At 44.5% G+C, this 20,339-nt stretch overlaps 1 protein-coding gene across 1 annotated transcript in view; it reads left to right on the top strand.

Moving 5' to 3' along the window:
• cp (ceruloplasmin) overlaps nucleotides 1-20,339 on the top strand; it is a 45,043-nt gene that overhangs the window by 4,653 nt on the left and 20,051 nt on the right. The window contains exons 2-10 of the mRNA XM_052018762.1: nucleotides 853-1,097; nucleotides 1,667-1,879; nucleotides 4,636-4,806; nucleotides 7,126-7,380; nucleotides 7,666-7,834; nucleotides 10,025-10,164; nucleotides 12,330-12,470; nucleotides 13,736-13,956; nucleotides 19,317-19,467. Coding sequence (XP_051874722.1) covers nucleotides 853-1,097; nucleotides 1,667-1,879; nucleotides 4,636-4,806; nucleotides 7,126-7,380; nucleotides 7,666-7,834; nucleotides 10,025-10,164; nucleotides 12,330-12,470; nucleotides 13,736-13,956; nucleotides 19,317-19,467 — 1,706 coding nt within the window. The remainder of the gene's footprint in view (nucleotides 1-852; nucleotides 1,098-1,666; nucleotides 1,880-4,635; nucleotides 4,807-7,125; nucleotides 7,381-7,665; nucleotides 7,835-10,024; nucleotides 10,165-12,329; nucleotides 12,471-13,735; nucleotides 13,957-19,316; nucleotides 19,468-20,339) is intronic.

The raw sequence follows: 20,339 nt of genomic DNA, 5'->3' as shown, positions 1-20,339 counted from the left end.
ACACTTGCGGGCTTCCCCCAGAACACTCTACGCAAAAGATGCATTTCACTGTGTGGTTCGATGTACGGTACATGTGACTAATAAAGATACTTTATCTTATTTTACCTGAGTGCCTAAGTCCATCACACAACCGAGTGCTGGCACACAAACACTGCTCCAAGACCAGGTGAGCACACTCAGTCTTGATTCCGGACATGTGTGCCCACTAACCCCGCCCTGGGTCAGTACAGGAGAACCTGAGTCTGCGCGCCAACGTCCAAGTACACGTGCGCAGGTCCAGGATCAAGAGACGAGGTGAACAAGGCAAAGTCCCCAGAGAACTGGCAACTTTTACCAAGTACCGGTGGCTCTGCGGAGGTCCCAGGCTTGGGAGTGTTGCATTGTCAGATGTGTTGCCTTTCACATAAGCTGCTAAATGAACGGCCCCTCAGATAGATGTTAAAGCTTCGGTGACCATTTTTGGAAAACATCAGAGATTCCTGCCATTTATTGCTCAACTAAAACCATCGAAAAGTAGAGATTGTCCAGTTATCGAAGATGGAGGCACCGGTTGCTCTGTTTCCCTACAATGCAACAACTCCTGAGGAAGTGGCAGAGGTAGATACTCTCACAATATTCTAGAAGCAGATAGACAAGCACTTGTAATGCCAAAGCACAGAAGGCCACGGACCTAATGCAAGTAAATGGGACTATTATAGATTGATGCAATGAATGCAGTGGGCCGAAGGGCCTGTTTCTGACCATGAGCTGTGAGTGGCTTTGTAATTGCTGGAGCCCAGACAGGCATTCTCCAATTGCAAATGCCTTCCTCCTTGGTGCCCACTGCTAAAGGCTCTACTTTGCAATTTTTAGGCATGCGTCTGTGTTCCTGAAACGTGGCTCGACCAGGATCGGAAGCGTATACAAGAAAGCTGTGTACCTAGAGTATACCGACAGCAATTACACCAGCGAGGTTAAGAAGCCTGAATGGCTGGGATTTCTGGGACCAATTATAAAGGCAGAGCAAGGTGACACCATCATCATTCACCTGAAGAATTTTGCTCTCCAACCTTATTCGATTCATCCTCATGGTCTCACCTACACAAAAGGCAATGAAGGTAATGTTTTTTTATGGTTGTCATCTGTTCCCTTAAGTGCCTACATTGCCAGACCATAACTTGACATGGAAGGTTACACTGGATTTGGCCACTACACAACCTTGCCTTTACTTGGTACCACTTTAGAAGTTTAACAGCAATTAGTATAGTTGTGTGTGGAAGAATACCAAGCATTGACTCTGAAGATGCCTCAAATTTGGGTCAATGTACCATGATTCAAATTCCACCGCATCTTTTCCATGCTGAAAGATCACAACAGCTCATGAGAAGGGAAAATCTGTCAACTAAGGATTGAACCTGGAGCCTTGCATCAGCCAATAACTCCATTCCACCGGTCTCCCAAACATTCCATCGTATGTACAGGGTGTCCATAAGTCGGGTGTTCATAACCTGGGGAGGGCCTGTAATAAGTAATTAAAGTCATTTTCTTGGAGTAGCAGTAATAAGAAAGCCCATTTTGCCATTTTTGCTTGCAAAAACTCACAGTCATGACAGTTTGTTGTCTACACTGTCAGTCTGATAACACGTAATTATTGTCAGTGATTTAATCCTCTCCTTTGTTTCCCCAGGCGCGTTTTACCCTGACAACTCCACAAATTTGGAGAAACGGGATGATATTGTAAATCCAGGAAGTAATTATTCCTACCACTGGGACTTAACGGAAGATCAAAGCCCAGCAGAAGACGACAATGATTGTTTATCAAGGATCTATCACTCACATATCGATGCTCCCAGGGATATTTCAAGTGGACTTATTGGCCCATTGATCATTTGTAAAAAAGGTAATGATTGATCTCTACTACTTCAAGGATAATTGGCAAAAGTGTTGACATGCAACATCTTACACCTGTAAGGGAGTATATTAGAGGTGGAGCTTGCAAGAAGGGCAGGTATAAATAGCCAGGTAACATCTTTAATGGATACATACGTCTTGAACCCGGCAATTCCATATCCCCAGCAGATGCACCTTGATCTGTCAGGCAGGAAACATCTTTGCTCTAGTGGGAGATTAATACCAGCAAAATGACCTGCTTCTGTCCCTCGTAATTCTATGGAATGTCTTCAACACCTTTCGGTCCTCACTATCCCGGGATTCTTCTGGGCATAGTCTTGAGAATGTTGAGCGGTATATTTGGAAACCCCAATTTTAATGATAAAGCACATGAACTGAAGCCTTCTTAGCAGGTGCCTTACCCAGGAATGTATTTTGCATTACCAGACGTAGGTGTTCCAGGTGTGATTCTCTAACTGCCCTTGAGAAGGCAGCAGTAAACCACCAGTTTGAACCTCTGCACTCCTTCTGGTGAAGGTGCTCCCTCGGTGCTCTTGCTTATGTTAGATTTACACCCAATAGTGATCAAGGACCAGCAATGCCTTTGCATGTCAGTATGGTGTGTGACTTGGCACGGAAGTTGCAGTCTTCCTCTGCACCACTTGCCATTATCCTTCCTAATGGAAGAGGACAAGGGTTTCAGAGGAGCTATCAAAGAAGCCTTGATGAGCTGGTGCAGTACTTTTTGTAGGTAGTGTACCCTACAGCCACTGCTGGAAGGAATGAGTATCTAAGAAAACGACTGTGATGCTGATCACAATGCAATTTATCTTGAATAGCATCAAGCTTGAGCATTCTTAGAGCAGGGCAAATGGAGAATATTCCATCTCACTCCTGACATATTCCTTGTGGACTGTGGAAAGGCTTTGAGTATCAGGAGCTGAGTCACCACCTTAGAACCTCCAGCCTCTGAAGAACTCCTGTGGCCCTATTATTCATGAGGACAGTTATATTCCTGATCGTTGACGACCCCCAAATATTTGTAGTGAGAGATTCCACAATGTTAATGTTATTGAATGTTAGTGCTTGACGGTTAGACCTCCATTGTTGGAGATGGTACGTGTAGGGTATGTTGTCTAGATCTTGCTGCATGCAGGTCTGGGCTGTTTCATTAACTATGGGGTTCCCAAAGGAATCGAAACAACTCTATTGTGCAGTTCTCAGCAAACATAGACTCTTCTGATCTCCTGTTCTCCTTATTTAAGAAAAGATGTTAATGAGTTGGAAGCAGTTCAGAGAAAGTTTATCAGACTGTACGTGAAAAGAGAGGGTCGAACTATGAGTGAAGGTTGAACCAGTAAGACTTGTATTCACTGAAGCAAAACACAAAGGAGCTGGAGGGACTCAGCGGGTCAGGCAGCATCAATGGAGGGAAATGGACAATCAACGTTTTGGATCGAGACCCTTCACTGGGACTGGAATGATAGAGGGGAGATGGCCAGTATAAAAGGTGGAGGGAAGGGATAGAGCAAGAGCTGGCGGGTGAGAGGTGGATCGAGGAGGGGGTGGGTGATAGGCAGGTGAGGGAGGGGGAAGAGTGGGAATGATGTCAGAAACTGGGAGGTGATAGGTGGAAGAGACGAAGGACTGAAGAAGGTGGCATCTGACAGGAGAAGAAGGTGGACCATGGAATAAAGGGAAGGAGGTGCAGAGGGGAACCAGTGGGAGGAGTGTGTGGGTGATGGGCAGATCGAGGGGGTGGGGGAGGGGAAAGACGTAGGGTGACGGGGCCAGTGGGATCAGGATAAAAACAGGTAGTTAGTTTTCACTGAAGTTTAGAAGCATGAGAGAAGGCTCAGATGAAACAAAGAAGACACTGACATGATGGATGTGGAGAGGATGTCTCCTCTTGTGGGAGAACCTAAAACTTTGGAGTGGGGTGGTCACTCTTTGATCAGGGATCGTTCATATAAGATAGAAGGGAGTGTTTAGGATTCTCTTTCTCAAAGAGCACTGGAAGCAGAGTCTTTGAAAATTTTTAAGGCAGAGGTAGTTAGTTACTTGAGAAGCAAAGGGGTGAAAGGTTAGACGGGAGCAGGGAGTCGAGGTTACAGTCGGATCAGCCATGATGTTATAAAATGCTGGAGCAGGCTCGATGGGCTGAGTGGCCTACTTCTGCTCCTAACTGGTATACGCCTCTGAAAGTAAGGTCATTGATGAAGTGGCTAATCCTGGCGCCGGAGCATGGCGACTCATTGCAAGCTGCTCTCTACAGATCTACTCGTTACCTTTACTATAATCGTTCTATACTCTTAAATTTAAACTCTATGTCACTAACTATTACTAATAATGTTCTTATAAATCTTCTTACAGGGCTGGCGCTCTGTAGCTGTGAGACTTTACTCTGTACTGTTATTGTTTTTACCTGCACTCTGTACTACCTCAATGTACCCTGTACTAACTCAGTGTAACTGCACAGTGTAACGAATTGATCCGTACGATTGGTATGCAAGACAAGTTTTTCACTGTACCCCGGTACAAGTGACAATAATAAACCAGTACCAATACAAATACCACTAAAGATGGTTGGGTCCAGACAGCACTCCGGACAGAAATCCTTGGGAAGAACCAGGGAAGGCAGCAGTATCTGAGGTGAGATGGTACAGTGAGGGCCTGTCTCTCTTCCTTGGTGGAGCTGAAGGACTCCTCGATACCACCCATAAATGATATCATTAATTATTTCTGCCCTTCCTATTTCACTTTCAGGTGTTTTAACTGGAAAGAAGAAAAAGGCTAATGAAGAGTTTGCCTTACTGTTCTCAGTAGTGGATGAAAACTACAGCTGGTATCTGGATGAAAATATCAAGAAGTATTGCACCACCCCAAACAAAGTGGATAAAGATAATGAAGATTTTATTGAAAGTAACAAAATGCACTGTAAGGCCCCATTTAAAGTTCATCCAATGGCAATGCTGCACTTTCAGGGAACTGTGTAACAAGCACCCCATTGCCCACATGCTCTTTGGCACAAGGTCCTGGGTAAGATTGGTCCTCTCCTTGTTCACTTTATCAACCCTAGCACTTCCATTGTGCATATTCCAGCCCTCCGACCTGGTCTGTGTTCTCTGTTCCTGAGGTCCTGATGCACCTCTCATCAGCAGCTTACTCTGCTCTTCCAGCCTTCAGTCCAGAGCTCCGGAGCTCTCCCCAACATGGCTCTCCCCTGGAACCTCTCTCTCTTCCTTCGAGGAGCCTCTGCTATTGGGGTCTCCACCACCTGCTGTTTCTGTGTAGGTCGGGCCACCAGTCACTCCCACGTCTCCCATAGTTTGCAGAGTAGTTTTACCACTGATGTCCAAGCCCACCTGGTGGGATGAGGAAGCCACTTTAAGGTCAAAGAAGAAGGTGGCAGGCTGAAATTGTTGGCACTTCCATGCCCATGACACACAGGTGGGTGAGACAATGAGAGGGAAGCCTGGTTCAGGGTTACTGCAAGGGTTTGGCCGCGTCTATCCATCTCAGGTAGGTACCTTCCCTATTCTCCAACCTTACTGATCCCCCACTCCTCCTGGGCTGTGAACCTCTGTAGCCCACTCACATCCGAATATCTGTCCGACCTCAGCAGGAAAACGAGGAGTGATTGGCTGTTCTCTGAGAGGGGTCAGCATCAATAAATCACTTTGCCTGTGGATCACAATTGATGCAAAGTGCTCAGAGTAACAACCTTGTGGTTGACTCTGCCCATAAGATAATTAATCTCTCAGTATTGAAATACTCCGGGTATCTATCATTGGGCCAGTGTAACGCACAATCCCAATAAATCTTGGACTCTTCAAGAAGTACTTTACTGAATTACTGTGACATCTCCAATGTAGTCAATCTTATTATTCTAATTTAATGTATATACTGCCGGAGTGGCTAATGTCTGATGGATGATGATCTGTGTTGTGCCAGCACAGGTTGGCTTAGGGGCAGGCGAGGACAACAGTGGGGACACTCTACAAATTAAGACAGGCCCTCAAAAGAGGGAGAAGTGGAGGTGTGATGGTTTTAAACTCCTTCCAGCAGGTAGTCAATGGGTCCGAGAGCAGCGGCTTGGCATTTTGGGTTGGGAGCCAGTTGAGGAGGATGTGCTGGGTCCTTTGTTGTTCGTCATACATGTAAATTACTTGGCTGAGAACTTAGGTGGTCTGATTAGTAAGTTTACAGATGACTCAAAAATTGGTGGAGACATAGGTAGCAATGAAGATTGTCCAAGGATACAGAGGGATCGGCTGGAAAGTTGGGACAGAGGTGGCAGATGGAGTTTAATCCAGACAAGTGTGAAGTAATGTTAACAGGATCCTAGGAATGTTTACATACAGAGAGACCTTAGGTTACAAGTTCAGAGTTCCCTGAAAATGCTGACACAGTTGGATAGGAAGATGAAGAAGGCATTTGGCATGCATGCCTTCATAGACCGAGTATGAAAGTTGGGATGTTGCGTTGCAGCTGTACAAAGTGTTGACTAGGCCGCACTTGGAGATACGTATACAGTTCTAGTGGCCATACCAGAGGACGGATGTGGTAGCAATAGGGAGAGTGCAGAGGAGATTCACCAGGATAGTTTTGGATTGGAGGTTGTAGTTATGAGGAGAGATTGGATAGGCTGGGTTTATTCTGACTGAGGGGTGACCTAATGGATGTTTATCAGATTACGAGGGGCATAGCTAGGGTAGATGGTCAGAGTCTTCTTCCCAGGGCAAGGGAGTCTGGAACTAAAGGTCTCAGGTTTAAGGTGAGAGGGGAGAAACTTAAAAGGGTACCTGAGAGGCAAGTTTTACACACAGGGAGTGGCGGTTATATGGAACAAGCTGCCAGAGGAGGTGGTGGAGTCAAACACAGTTACAACTTTTAAGAAGCATTTGGACAGGTACTTGGATGGGAAAGTGATGGGATACAGTCCAAATGCAGGCAGATGAGATTAGCATGGACAGGCATCACTGTCAGTATGGACAAGTCGGGCCGAAAGGCCTGTTTCTATGCTGTATAACCCTATGACTTCTTGAACGAATGGGCGAAAGGAGAAAGAGAGAATGCTGTGCGTGTTGGAGAGAACAGGAGAAAACGAAATGAGGGGACAGAAAAATGTGTGGTGTGGGTGGAGGTGGGAGTCAGGGAGAGAGTATCGAAGTATTGGGAACTCTCTGATCCAAAACAGGACAATGTTTCTGTCAATGACCTGTAATCACCCCACTATCTATTTATGTTTTTCAGCCATTAATGGATATGTCTACGGGAACCTCCCTCACCTATCCATGTTCACCGGGGACAAAGTGGTCTGGTATCTTTTCGGGATGGGGAACGAGGTGGATATACACTCAGCTTATTTTCATGGGCAGATGCTGATTAATGCTAATCACCACACTGACACCGTCAGTCTATTCCCTGCCACATTCATTACTGCTGTAATGGTGCCCAATAACCCAGGAAAATGGCTTCTCAGCTGTCAAGTCAATGACCACATAGAAGGTGTGAGAACTTCCTCCTCATTCTCTGTACCTCTACATTAAATAAGCTTGTCTGTGCTTATCCACATGAAGAGTCTCGGCACATGGTACTATGTTATACTTGCGGTGTTTAAAAGATCAGTAGCCCATAAAAAAATAGCACGACAAATCCAACCAGGATATTCCACTGTAAATCATCGTTCAAACCATCTCGTGGCTCCAGATGGGGAATACTTCAACTGGGTCAGATGCTCACTAAATGTAGACACTACCTGATAATGAACCAGGATTATGTTTATGATTACAGCTGGAATGCAGGCCTTGTTTGAAGTCGTAGACTATGAGAAGAAAGCCAAAAAGACCACAAGTAAAGGAAGGGAAAGAAAATATTACATTGCTGCAGAAGAAATAATATGGGACTATGGACCATCAGGCGTGGACCAATTCACAGCGAAGCCTCTGGGCAATCCACATGGGTATGTCTCATTGCAGCATTCACAGATGTGTCTTTATGAGAAACTTTGGACTATGAGGGCTGGAAGATAATAGAAATGCAGACTAATTTCTAGACTTGGCTCAAGATATGGTATTGAAGGCATCGCAACTATGTTTATGCCAGACGTTGTTTGATTCCTGACAATAGATTTTACAACCACTCAGTTGCTGAATGATGGCAACATTATTTTAGGGCATGAATATTTTGATTATTATTTTTGATTTACTTCATGGGGATTTTTTTTTGGATTTTGTTAGTCTGCTGCAAAGTCATGCTTTAAAAAAGCTTCAGCCAAGCAACGCTTCAGTTTTCAATCTCTATAAAACAAATTGAAATTGGTAATAACTGCACAGCCACACTCAAAGTCATATTCAGTTACTAATAATCACTGCCATCTACCAGCTCACCACCGACATGCCACTCACTAGATCATCTGACAAGGGGATCGTCCTGTAATCCATTTATGAACATTAAAAGTCAATCACTGTTCGTTAAAGCAAATGAATGAAAATGTAAATGTTGCCTGGTTTACGTTTAGCACTGGTACAGAGTTTTATTGCTGAAAAGATAAATAAGAACAGATTTTCCAGGTAGCCTTAACTCAAGCCCTAACCATCTTTATGCGTAAACACGTAGGCAAGTCAGGAATGCCGCTGTTTTTGGCCCACAGGTATTGTAGTAACCATGGTGATATTGCTTTCCAGTCTTGATTCTGTCACTTTTAAAGAATAGCTTGAGATCCCTATAGTCTGTCATTGATTCCAAATATGGCATGGCATGCCAGGTGATATTGTTAACAAAATCCTTCAAAAAGATATATGGTTCCTCGAAATATAACTGATGCCAACTGCTTTCACCTTGTTTCCTCACTAGAAATATAATATGTAGGAAACAGGCCTTTAAATACTTGCTCTGCCTTTGGACAAGATTGTGGCTGATCTCTTTCCTCAGCTCTATGTTCCTGTACTATTCCCTAGTCCTTTGATTGACTTAATATCTAGAAACCTATGATCCCTGCTTTGAATGAACTCAATGACCAAGCCTCTACAGCCCTTTGGGTAGAGAACAAAGATTCACCGCACTCTGTGTGAAGAAATTTCTCGTTCTCTCAGTCCTATACAGACTACTCCTTGTTCTGAGACTGTGACACTTGGTCCTAGACTCCTCAGTGAGGGTAAATATCCTCCCTGTTGAACTCTGGAAGAATTTTGCAATTTTCAGTAAGATCTTCTCTCATTCTTTTAAATGAAATGTGCCAACAAAAGAGGAAACGTGGCATTGTAGCGGTTAGTGTAATGCTAATATTACAGCACCTGCGACCCCGGTTCAATTCCGGCCGCTGTCTGTAAGGAGTTTGTACATTCTCCCCGTGTCTGTGTGGGTTTCCTCCGGGTGCTCCGGTTTCCTCCCACATTCCAAAGACGTACGGGGTAGGAAGTTGTGAGCACGCTATGTTGGCGCCGGAAGCGTGGCAACAATTGCGGGCTGGCCCCCAGAGCACTCTACACAAAAAGATGCATTTCACTGTGTGTTTCGATGTACATGTGACTAATAAAGAGATCTTATCTTTCATTTCGGCAAACAACTAAACCAAAGTGTTGGCTGAACCATACCCGGAAACATCAAACCCCAAAGCATCCTGAGAATGAAAAGCTTCGCGTGCTTCCATCAAGAAACTAAAAACTCTAACCACACGAATTGAAACCAAGTCCTAACCCTCTGCATACACCATATTGTAATGTTGGTAATGAACATTACAACTCCTCCACCTTTTTTGGGACCGGGCAACATCAAAATGTGTCTCTTCTGCACACAGATGTGTCAGAGCACCAATGTAGGGTAGACTAAGTCACTGAAAAGCTCCAGGTGCTCACCCAGGGTGTAAAGCCAGCTCCTAGCACATTGTTTCATTGGAAACAACAGCTTAGCTTAATCTTCCACCACTGGGGAGGGGCAGACCATGGATTTATTTCGGTACCTTTTTCTTTTTGCTTTTTATTCACATCCATCAGGCATGGCTGTATTTTTTAAGATCCAACTGCTTTGCAGTTTTACCAGGATACTGATTGACAGACCAGCATAACAAATCAGGGTGAAAAAACAGCTTCTTAAACATTGCAGAGCAAGTTACGAAGCGATTACTAATTGTTATTTCTTCTTGCACCTTCAGAGATGCTGTGGTATTCTTTGAAAGAGGTGAAAAAAGAATTGGAGGAAAATACATTAAGGCTGTTTACAGAGAATACACAGACGACACTTTTAAAAAGCTCAAGCCCAGAACACCAGATGAACAACATCTTGGAATACTTGGTAAGAATAAATTAGGAAGTTTCTTCAACTCTTTGAGTTATGCTTTGCATTATGCAGAACGTTTTTATTGCACCACATTTTAGTTCTTTCACTCATGTGCCTAGGGGAAAGGAAACGGAATGGACCACATCTTTGACTCTTGGAGGATCACTGATTTTTATCTCTGTTCGAGTCTGTGCAATTAAAGCTGGGGTAGAAAGGGCTACTGATTTATTTCTCACTAGTCCCTGCTCTAAGCATGTTTTGGTTTAAGGCAGGAAAACTGAATGGGCAATGGTATTTCACTGTGATGTGGCTGTTAGTGCAGTCACCTCACAACTCCAGGGACCTGGCTTCGATCCCGATTTCGGGCGCGGTCTGGGTTGAGTTTGCCAGCTCTCCTCACGACCACACGGATTTCCCTTCAGTGCTCTGGTTTCCCCCCCACATCCCCAAAATGTGCTAGTAGGTTAGTTGGCCACTTTAGTGTAGACAATGGCAAAAGTAATCCAAGAGGTATTGATGAGCACCTGTGCCAAAGATACAGGGGCACAAGAAAATGAGAGGGAGAGTGGGACTATGGCATTCTCCCCTGAGAGCCAGCATGGACCTAATCACTGCCTCCTGTGCTGAGAGTGTTGCTTTCACTTGATTGAGAGATACGTTTGGTGTCACGTTGTGCTGGGTGGTGGATATGATTAGTGGGTGGATGGAGTACCACAGGTCATTGGGCCTAAGATCTACACAGAGGTCAATATCCTCATAACCCCATAGTGTGAGCCCCAGGCTCTTTCTGTAGAGCACATTTATGAGACCACACTTGGAGGACTGTGTACGGTTTTGGTTTTCTTATTCGAGGACGGATACACGTCCATTGGAAGTAGTTTAGAGAAGATTCCTCAGGTTGATTTCTGCGATGAAGGAATGGTCCCATGAGGAAACGTTGAGCTGGTTGGGCCTACACTCATTGAAGATCAGAAGCACAGTGGTGCAGCAAGTACTGCTGGTGCCTGATGTCCTAAAGACATGCTGGTTGCTTGGTTAATTGGCTACCAATAAGTTACCCCTAGAATAGGTGGGTGGCAGAAGGATTGTGGGGGGGGGGGTAGTTAATGGGCATGTGAAGGAGAATAGGTTACAGGAAAATGTAGGGGGAATGGGATAATGGGATTGCACTCTGCCATTGACTCAATGGGCTGAATGGCCTATATTGTGAACAAATATGAAAATATTAAGTGATCTCATTGAAACTTGTGAGATTTGGAGGAGGTTTGACAGGGTGGATGCTAAGAAGCTCTGTCCCCTTATAAGAAACCTAGAATGAGTGGACAAGGATCAGAACAAGGGGGTCACCCACTTAAACAGAGATACGGAGGGTTGGGAACCTTTGGAATTCTCTACCCTGGGGAGATGTGAAGGCAGAGTCATTGGATATGTTTAAGCTGGAGATGGATTTTGGAACTTATGGGGGAGTTGACTGTTATGGACAACAGGCAGGAAGTAGAGACACGAGAGTGATGCTCTCGATCTGCTGAGCTCCTCCAGCAGATTGTTTGTTGCTAGTTCTTCCACCCCCACAGGTGTTGCTTGACCTGCTGAGTTCCTCTAGTAGATTGTCTGTTGAGGAGGTGGAGCTGAGGCCAAGATCAGATCAACCATGATCTTATTGAATGGCAGAACAGACTCAAGGGGCCAAATGGCCTCATCGTGTTCCTATTTGTTTTTCTCTGTTGTTCTTCCTGTCTTTAGATCCACTGCACACCCAGGCTCTATGGAAACACTTCTTTCCTCACCATCCTGCTCCTTCCATTAATACCTTGAAAACATTGATCAAATCACCGGTTAAATTTCGAAATTTCAGACCATACCAGCCTAGCTTGTGGATCTAAAACAGAAGATGCTGGAAACACCCAGCAGGTCAGGCAGCATCCATGGAGGAAGAAACAGAACCTACCACACAGGTCGGAGACCCTTTGTCAGAACTGGGAGCTTATGGGACCTCTCCCTTTAACTTAATCTTTGAAGTCCTGCTTTCAGTCTGGTACCAAGCGTTCTCTTATGGTGCTCTGTTGCTCTACAATTGCTTCATTACATATCACAATTTGCTTCATTACATAAACACAATTTGTTGTTATCATGTAACCTCATAAATAAAATTCTAACTAGTGACCATCTGTGTTCTGTAGGACCTGTCATTAAGGCAGAGGTTGGAGATAGCATCAAGGTGACCTTTTGGAATAATGCTAGCCAAACTTACAGCATACAACCTCACGGAGTATTATACGAGAAAGATGTTGAGGGAGCCAATTATCAAACCAACACAACAGGTAATTCAGTCTGAGAACAATCATCCATCAAAAATAGTTGAACTAATTTAACCTCCAGAACATAGCTGTTCTGAGCCTCAGGAAGCTGTCGGAGGGTAGCGTGTAAATTTTAAGCAACAAAAGAGAAATCCAAGGTCATTTGGTGGTGGAGAAATAAAATCAGACCTGGGCCTGATCCAGACGAACCAAAATGTGTAATTTTTAAACTAGCTCAACTCAAGCTAGCTTAAAACAAACTCATGGTATGGGAGCTTTTGTTTTCCTGTAATCTTTGGGTGAAACTTTGCAACTTCTACCCTTCCCTGCTTACTCCTCAACTCTGTCCAAGCAGACCCAGACTGGCTCTCAAACCCCCAAATCCTACAATTTAAAATTCTAATTTCTGGGTTTAAAACCTTCCCTGATATCCGATGCCCGCGAACTCACCTGCCCCTGGCATCTGCACTTGACTCACTAGACTCTGACTTCACTTGGTCCTAACCTCACCTGGTCCTGACTTCACTTGCCCATGACCTCATCTTCTTTTGGCCTCTCCTGTCCCTGACCTCACCTGCCTCTAGCCTCACTGGATCCTGGTCTCATTTTCACCTGTCCTTGCCCTCACCGTCCCTGCCCTCACGTGTCCTTGACCTCACCTGGTGCTGGCCTGCTCCATCTGTTGAAGAGTCCCACATTGGTGGTCTCATGGTGGGACTCTTCAACACCACGAAGGTGTCGAAGAGTCCCACCATGAGACCACCACCAGGGTGGAGGTAAATCATCCCAGGTCCCCAGGATTGCTTCAGAGAGGTTGGTCAAGGAGATGAAACACCATTAACAAGAAGGAGATGGGAGAGTGCTTGCCGGATCTTAGTTCCTCTTCCTCTGCAAATGTGTCTCTCTCTGTTCTCGTCCCTCCACATCAGTGGCTGTGGCTACAGCAGTTCAACTCCCAGGTCTCTGTCATTCAACCTTAAAGATCTTCCTTCATCCCCACCTTCTTCAAATAAGCCTCTGTGTGTCCACCTTGCAGACTGGAATCTATCACAAAGTATGCCTTGGGACATTTTTCAGATTGAAACTGCTGCATAAGTTGTAGCTGGTAGGATTATTGTAACAGAATACTCTTAAGTGTTAGCAGATAAAATAATTAAGGACATTAATTACAGAATCAGAGAACTGTGCAGCATGAGATGTGGGCATTCAGCTTATCACAACTGTGCTGGATCTTTTGAGGTGTTTTGAAATGAGTTTTAGTGGCTTTGAAACTAACATCTACCTTGCAGAATTTGTGGGACAACCTGCTCGATCCCCCCATGTTTTGCCTGGTCAGACATTCATTTATCAGTGGAAGGTCCCCAGCGATTTTGGACCTGGCACGGATGACGCTGACTGCCAGACAAGGCTCTATTACTCGGCAGTGAACCCCATCAAGGACAGCAGCTCAGGGCTGGTCGGACCCCTCATTGTGTGCAAAAAGAACATGCTCGACTCACAGGGCAAACAGGTACTAGAAGCTTGTTGATGACTCCCAGATAAAATTACAGGCAGATTTCACACGAATACCGATAACCAAGCTAGGATTGAATCCACAAATATAAAATACGTTTTCTTTATTATTATGAGGAATGTTGCAGCTCTATAGAACTTTGGTTAGACCACACTTGGAGTATTGTGTTCAGTTCTGGTCACCTCATTAGAGGAAGGATGTGGAAGCTTTAGAGACGGTGCAGAGGAGATTTACCAGGATGCTGCCTGGACTGGAGAGCATGTCTTATGAGGACAGGTTGAGTGAGCTCGGGCTTTTCTGTTTGGAGAGGAGGATGAGAGGTGACTTAATAGAGGTGTACAAGATGATAAGAGGAATAGGGCGGCACGGTAGTGTAGCGGTTAGCGGGACGTTATTACAGCGCCAGCTATCGGGGTTCGATTCCCGCCGCTGTCTGTAAGGAGTTTGTACGTTCTCCCGTGTCTGCGTGGGTTTCCTCCGGGTGCTCCGGTTTCCTCCCACATTGCAAAGACGTACGGGTAGGTTAATTTGGGTTTAAAATGGGCAGCGTGGACTCGTTGGGCCGGAAGGGCCTGTTACCACGCTGTAAATAAAATTTAAAAAAAAGATCGAGTGGACAGTCAGAGACTTTTTCCCAGGGTGAAAATGGCTAACACCAGGGGGCATCATTTTAAGGTGATTGGAGGAAGGTATAAGGGGGATGTCAGGGGTAAGTTTTTTACACAGAGAGTGGTGGGTGTGTGGAACGCACTGCTGGCAGAGGTTGTGGAGGCAGATACATTAGGGACACTTTAGAGTCTCTTAGACAGACATATGAACGATAGAGAAATAGGGGGCGATGTGCGAGGGAAGGGTTAGGTAGATATCAGAGCAGGATAAAATGTCGGCACAACATCATGGGCCGAGGGGCCTGTACTGTGCTGGAATGTTCTATGTTCTACGCTCTACTATCAGAGTTCCTGCAATTTGTTATTATGCATAATTGCTTCATCTCATAATAACATCAATGTGTGTAGTACATCATGACAGTTTTGACATGATTAGTTTAACTTAGATTGGTTGACTGTCATATACCAGGGTGAAATGAAATTCCTTGCTTGCATGAAGCTCACGGAGTAAACCATGTATATGATAATAATAAATACAAATGCAACAATAAATGTGATGAGGGCAAAGCAGCAGAATTGTGCAAAGATTGCAGTGGAATCTGAAGTAGTGCAAAAAGAAATGCTGAAGTAACAATAATGGTATAACCGAGAGAGGGAGAGTTAAGAGTTCGAGACTGTGGCAGCACCACCAGGAAGGGGATGTGAAAGAGGTGACTGGTTCAGGAACCTGACAGCAGTGGGGAAGAAACAATTCTTAATTCTGGATGTCTTAAGCTGCCATATAAATGCACAGAGAAATACAGTCATAGTGTCACAGAGAGAGATAATACTGGCCCTTCGGCCCACCAAGTTTGTGCTGACCATCAAACACAGTTCATACTATCCCTTCCATGTCCCATTTTATTCTTCCCACATTGCTATCAACTACCCCCAGATTCTACCACTCACCCACACACCAGGAGAAAATTGCAGCAGTCAGTGAACGTGCTGACCCGCACATTTCTGTGATGCGGGAGGAGACTGGTGCACTTGGAGCAAAGTCACAAGGAGACTGTGCAAAGTCCACACAAATACCTTCCATCTTTGGATGGTGGTCAAGGTCAAACCAACAAATCTTTCTCATGCACTTGGGAAGCTGTATTTGGGAAGATGATTAAGCTAGAGAGGGTGCAGGAAGGATTCACAAGGATATTGCCGGGATTGGAAGGCTTGAGCTGAAGGGAGAGTCTGGATAGGCTGGGACTGTTTTCTTTGCAAAGAAAGCTAAGGGATGACCTTATAAAGGTATATAAAATCATGAGGGACGTAGATACGGTGGATGGTCGCAGCCTTTTTCCCCAGGTGGGGGAGTCAAAAACTAGAGGGCATAGGTTTAAGGTGAGAGGGGAAAGATTTAAAGGGGACCCGAGGGGGTGCTGGGTGTGTGGAACAAGCTGCCAGAGGAAGTGGTAGAGGCGGGTACAATTACAACACTTGAAAGACATTTGGACAGGTTCATGGATAAGAAACGTTTAGAGGGATACGGGCCAAAAGCAGGTAAATGGGTCTAGCTCGAGAAGGCGCCCTGGCCATCATGGATGAGTTGGGCTGAAGGGCCTGTTTCCATGCTGTATAACTCTATGACTCTATTTGGTACGGAGAGATTGGAGATGGGTTGATCTCCCTGGAAAGTTTATGGTTCTCCAGTGCTATTCATCAGCTGGTTCAGAATGAAACATTTTAGGGGGCCTGCCAATTAGCTCAGGATAACTCTGCATTATAATACCCCACAAAATCATAGATATTTATAGCAGAGAAGAAGACCATTGTGACCACACCAATCAAAAAAGAGATATTGCTACTTAACAGCTCTTGATCCATAATATTGTAGATTACAGCACTTCAGATGAACTTCCAAGTAGTTCATAAAGTCATAGAGTCATACTGCATGGAAGCAGGCACTTTGGCCCGTTGAGTCTACACTAATCGTCAAGCATCCATTTCCACTAATTCCAAATTATTCTTCCCTAATTGCCATTCAACACCCTGCCAGATTCTCCCACTTGGCTACATACATGGGGCAATTTACTCTGGTCAATTAACCTGCCAGCTTGCATACTTTTGGGATGTGGGAGGAAACTGGAGCACCCAGAGGAAACGCACACAGGCACAAGGAGAACCATAGAACCATAGAACATTACAGCACAGAAAAACAGGCCATTCGGCCCTTCTAGTCTGTGCCGAAACATTATCCCGCTAGTCCCATTTACCTGCACCCAGTCCATAACCCTCCAGACCACTCCCATCCATCTATCTATCCAATTTATTCTTAAAACTCAAGAGTGAGCCCGCATTTACTACATCAGATGGCAGCCTGTTCCATACTCCCAGCACTCTTTGAGTGAAGAAGTTCCCCCGAATGTTCCCCCTAAACATTTCTTCTTTCACCTTAAAGCCATGTCCTCTCGTACTTATCTCTCCTAATCTAGGTGGAAAGAGCCTATTCGCATTAACTCTGTCTATACCCCTCATAATTTTGTAAACCTCTATCAAATCTCCCCTCATTCTTCTGCGCTCCAAAGAATAAAGTCCTAATGTGTTCAATCTTTCCCTGTAACTCAACTCCTGAAGACCCGGCAACATTCTAGTAAATCTCCTCTGCACTCTTTCAATCTTACTGACATCCTTCCTGTAGTTCGGCGACCAGAACTGCACGCAATACTCCAAATTTGGCCTCACCAATGTCTTATACAACCTCACCATAACATGCCAACTCCTGTACTCAATACTTTGATTTATGAATGCCAGGATGCCAAAAGCCTTCTTTACAACCCTGTCTACCTGTGACACCACTTTCAGGGAATTATGTATCTGAACTCCCAGATCCCTTTGTTCCTCCGCACTCCTCAGTGCCCTACCATTTACTGTGTATGTCCTACCTTGATTTGTCCTTCCAAAATGCAACACCTCACACTTGTCTGCATTAAATTCCATCTGCCATTTTCTGGCCCATTCTTCCATTTGGTTCAGATCCCTCTGCAAGCTTTGAAAGCCTTCCTCGCTGTCCACAACGCCTCCAATCTTAGTGTCATCTGCAAACCTGCTGATCCAATTTACAACATTATCATCTAGATCATTGATATAGACAACAAACAACGATGGCCCCAGCACAGATCCCTGAGGCACACCACTAGTCACAGGCCTCCAGTCTGAGAAACAATCGTCCACTACCACTCTCTGTCTTCTCCCATACAGCCAATTTCGAATCCAGAATCCAGAACATGCAACCTCCACACAGACTGCACCAGAGGTCAGGATTGAGCCCATATTGTTGGAACTCTTCCAACTGCACTACTGCGCTGCCCTAGTTTCAATATGGCGTGAGGGTTTCTGTCTACAGAGAGTGAGTTCCAGACCCTATCTCCCTCAGCTTCTCCCCATTGCTTCCAAACATGCTATTGCTTTCATCTGCTGGTAAGCACGGTTTGGTTGCTTTTAGCTTCCAGGCAAGTGGAAACCTTTTAACCTGAAGTTCTTAAGAGTTAAGTTTAGAGATTTTACAATGTGGAGATCAGCTTCTATTCAACAGGCATTAAACTAATGGGTCTGAGTCATCACAGAGACTTCTAGTGGTGGGTAATGAAAGGTAAGTGGTCTCCCATGAAGGAAATGAAAGCAAGAATCCAAGGAAGAGGGAGAGGAGGATCTTTCTATTCAAAAGCTTGAATATCAATTTATTGTAAAAGAAAAATGGGTTGCATAAGACCTTTGCTTGTGAGTCGGAGGCTGCAACAGCATAGTGGTCAACTTACTGAACTGCAATCTACAGGTGGAGTCAGAGTCCAAATCCAGCTAAATTCAACTGTCAATAATTCTGGAACAAGGTGTTAGCATCAGTAATGATACCCCTGCAACTTCCAGAGTATTGCATGCAATTCTGGTTGTCTCATTACAGGAAAGATGTGAAGGCTTTGGAAAGGTTGCAGAATGCTGCCTGAATTAGAGGGTAGGAGCTATAAGGAGAGGTTGGACAAACTTGGGTTGTTTTCTCTGGAGCTGAGAGAAGATTTGATAGAAGTTTATAAAACTATGAGAGGCATAGAGAGGGTAGACTCTTTTTCCCAGGGTAGAAATGTCAGATACTAGAGGACATGCATTTAAAGTGAGAGGGGGAAAGTTTAAGGGAGATAAGCGGGGCAAGTTGTTTACACAGAGAGTGATGGGTGCCTGGTACAGGCTGCCAAGGGTAGTGGTGGAAACAGATGTGATTGTGGTGTTTAAGAGGATATTAGACACATGAACATGCAGGGAATAGAGGGATATGGATTATGTGCAGGCAGAAGAGATTCAGTTTAATTTGGCATAATGTTCCGCACAGGCATTGTGGGTTGAAGGGCCCGTTTCTGTGCTCTACTGTTCTATGTTCTATGTATCAAATGGTATTAAAAACTCATTTGCTTCCCTGAGGTCCTTCAAGCAATGAAGATTTTTGTCCTGAAACTCGGTCTGATGTGTGCATGTGACTCCAGACCTATCGTGATGCCCCACTGCAAAAGTTTAGCAAGTCCTTTTGTTCAGAGGCAATTAAGAATGGGTAATAAATCGCAGCCTTTCCAATGACACTTGCATTGCATGAATAAATGTATAAAAAGTTTTTATGAATTGTAAGGGAGATGTGCTGGAGACCTGTTACTATTACAGTGGCAGAAATTGTAAGTTTGTTTTTCATATCATTCATCGGCTTCGTTCATCTTCTGTGTCTTTTCCTAGAAAAATGTGGACAAGGAATTCTACCTGATGGCGACAGTATTTGACGAGAATCTAAGCTGGTATTTAGAGAATAATATCAATAGATTTACAACTAAGCCTAAAGCTGTTGATAAAGAGGATGAAGACTTTCAAGAATCAAACAAAATGCATTGTGAGTCTTTAAGAGGAGCATAATGAACATGGCTACTGACATCCCTACAAATACATGAATACTCTTAAATTTCTGATTTGAAATCAGCAGTTTGTGTACAAAAAATGTGCTTGCCAACTGTTTGCAGTTTTAAGGTTCAAGGGTTTATTTATAGACATTCATTATGAGTTGATGGGAAGATGAAGAGAATAGGTTACAGATAAAATTGGTGGGAGACTGGGATTGCTCTGTGAGGTTGAAGTGTCCTCCTTCCACCTTGCAAGGAAGTATGAAAATATGGAAAAGGATTGCTTCTGATTGGTGCAGAGTCTATTGATGTTCAAACAGAATAGACGTATATGGAATTATTTTACATTCTCAGTTCCTTTCCCTCATTCAGTCCTTGAGTCCACTTTCCCATTGGGCAGGGTGTCTGATTTTGTACTCCTGTAAATGGATTGCTGGTGAACAGATTGTCTCTGTAGTGCAATTGGCAGGCAGTGGAAGGAAGACTTGCCAGCTGTCGGCTTGGCTGGCAGGGCCAGAATTTATTGCCTATTCCTAAGTGCCCTTGAGGTGGTGGTGGAAAGCTGCTACCTTGACCTGCTGCAGTCCCACTGGTGAAGGTAATTAACCTCAGTGCTATTGGGTAGGAAGTTACAGGATTTAGACCCAGCGACTATGAAGGACCGGTGATATATTTCCAAAGTCATAATGATGTACAGCTCGGAAGAGAACAGGTAGTGGTGTCCCCATGCATCTGCTGCCATTAGTGGTAGAGGTCACAGGTTGACAGACCAGTGTAGGTTGGTGAACGCAGTGTATTTTGTAGATGGTATATACTGCAGCCACTGTGTAACAGTGGTGGAGTGTATAACACTTGAAGTGAGGAA

Source organism: Pristis pectinata, chromosome 6 (genome assembly GCF_009764475.1).
Source record: "Pristis pectinata isolate sPriPec2 chromosome 6, sPriPec2.1.pri, whole genome shotgun sequence".
Taxonomy (NCBI): domain Eukaryota; kingdom Metazoa; phylum Chordata; class Chondrichthyes; order Rhinopristiformes; family Pristidae; genus Pristis; species Pristis pectinata.
Note: the sequence above shows the minus strand (reverse complement) of the source record. Positions and strands in the feature narration are given on the sequence as shown.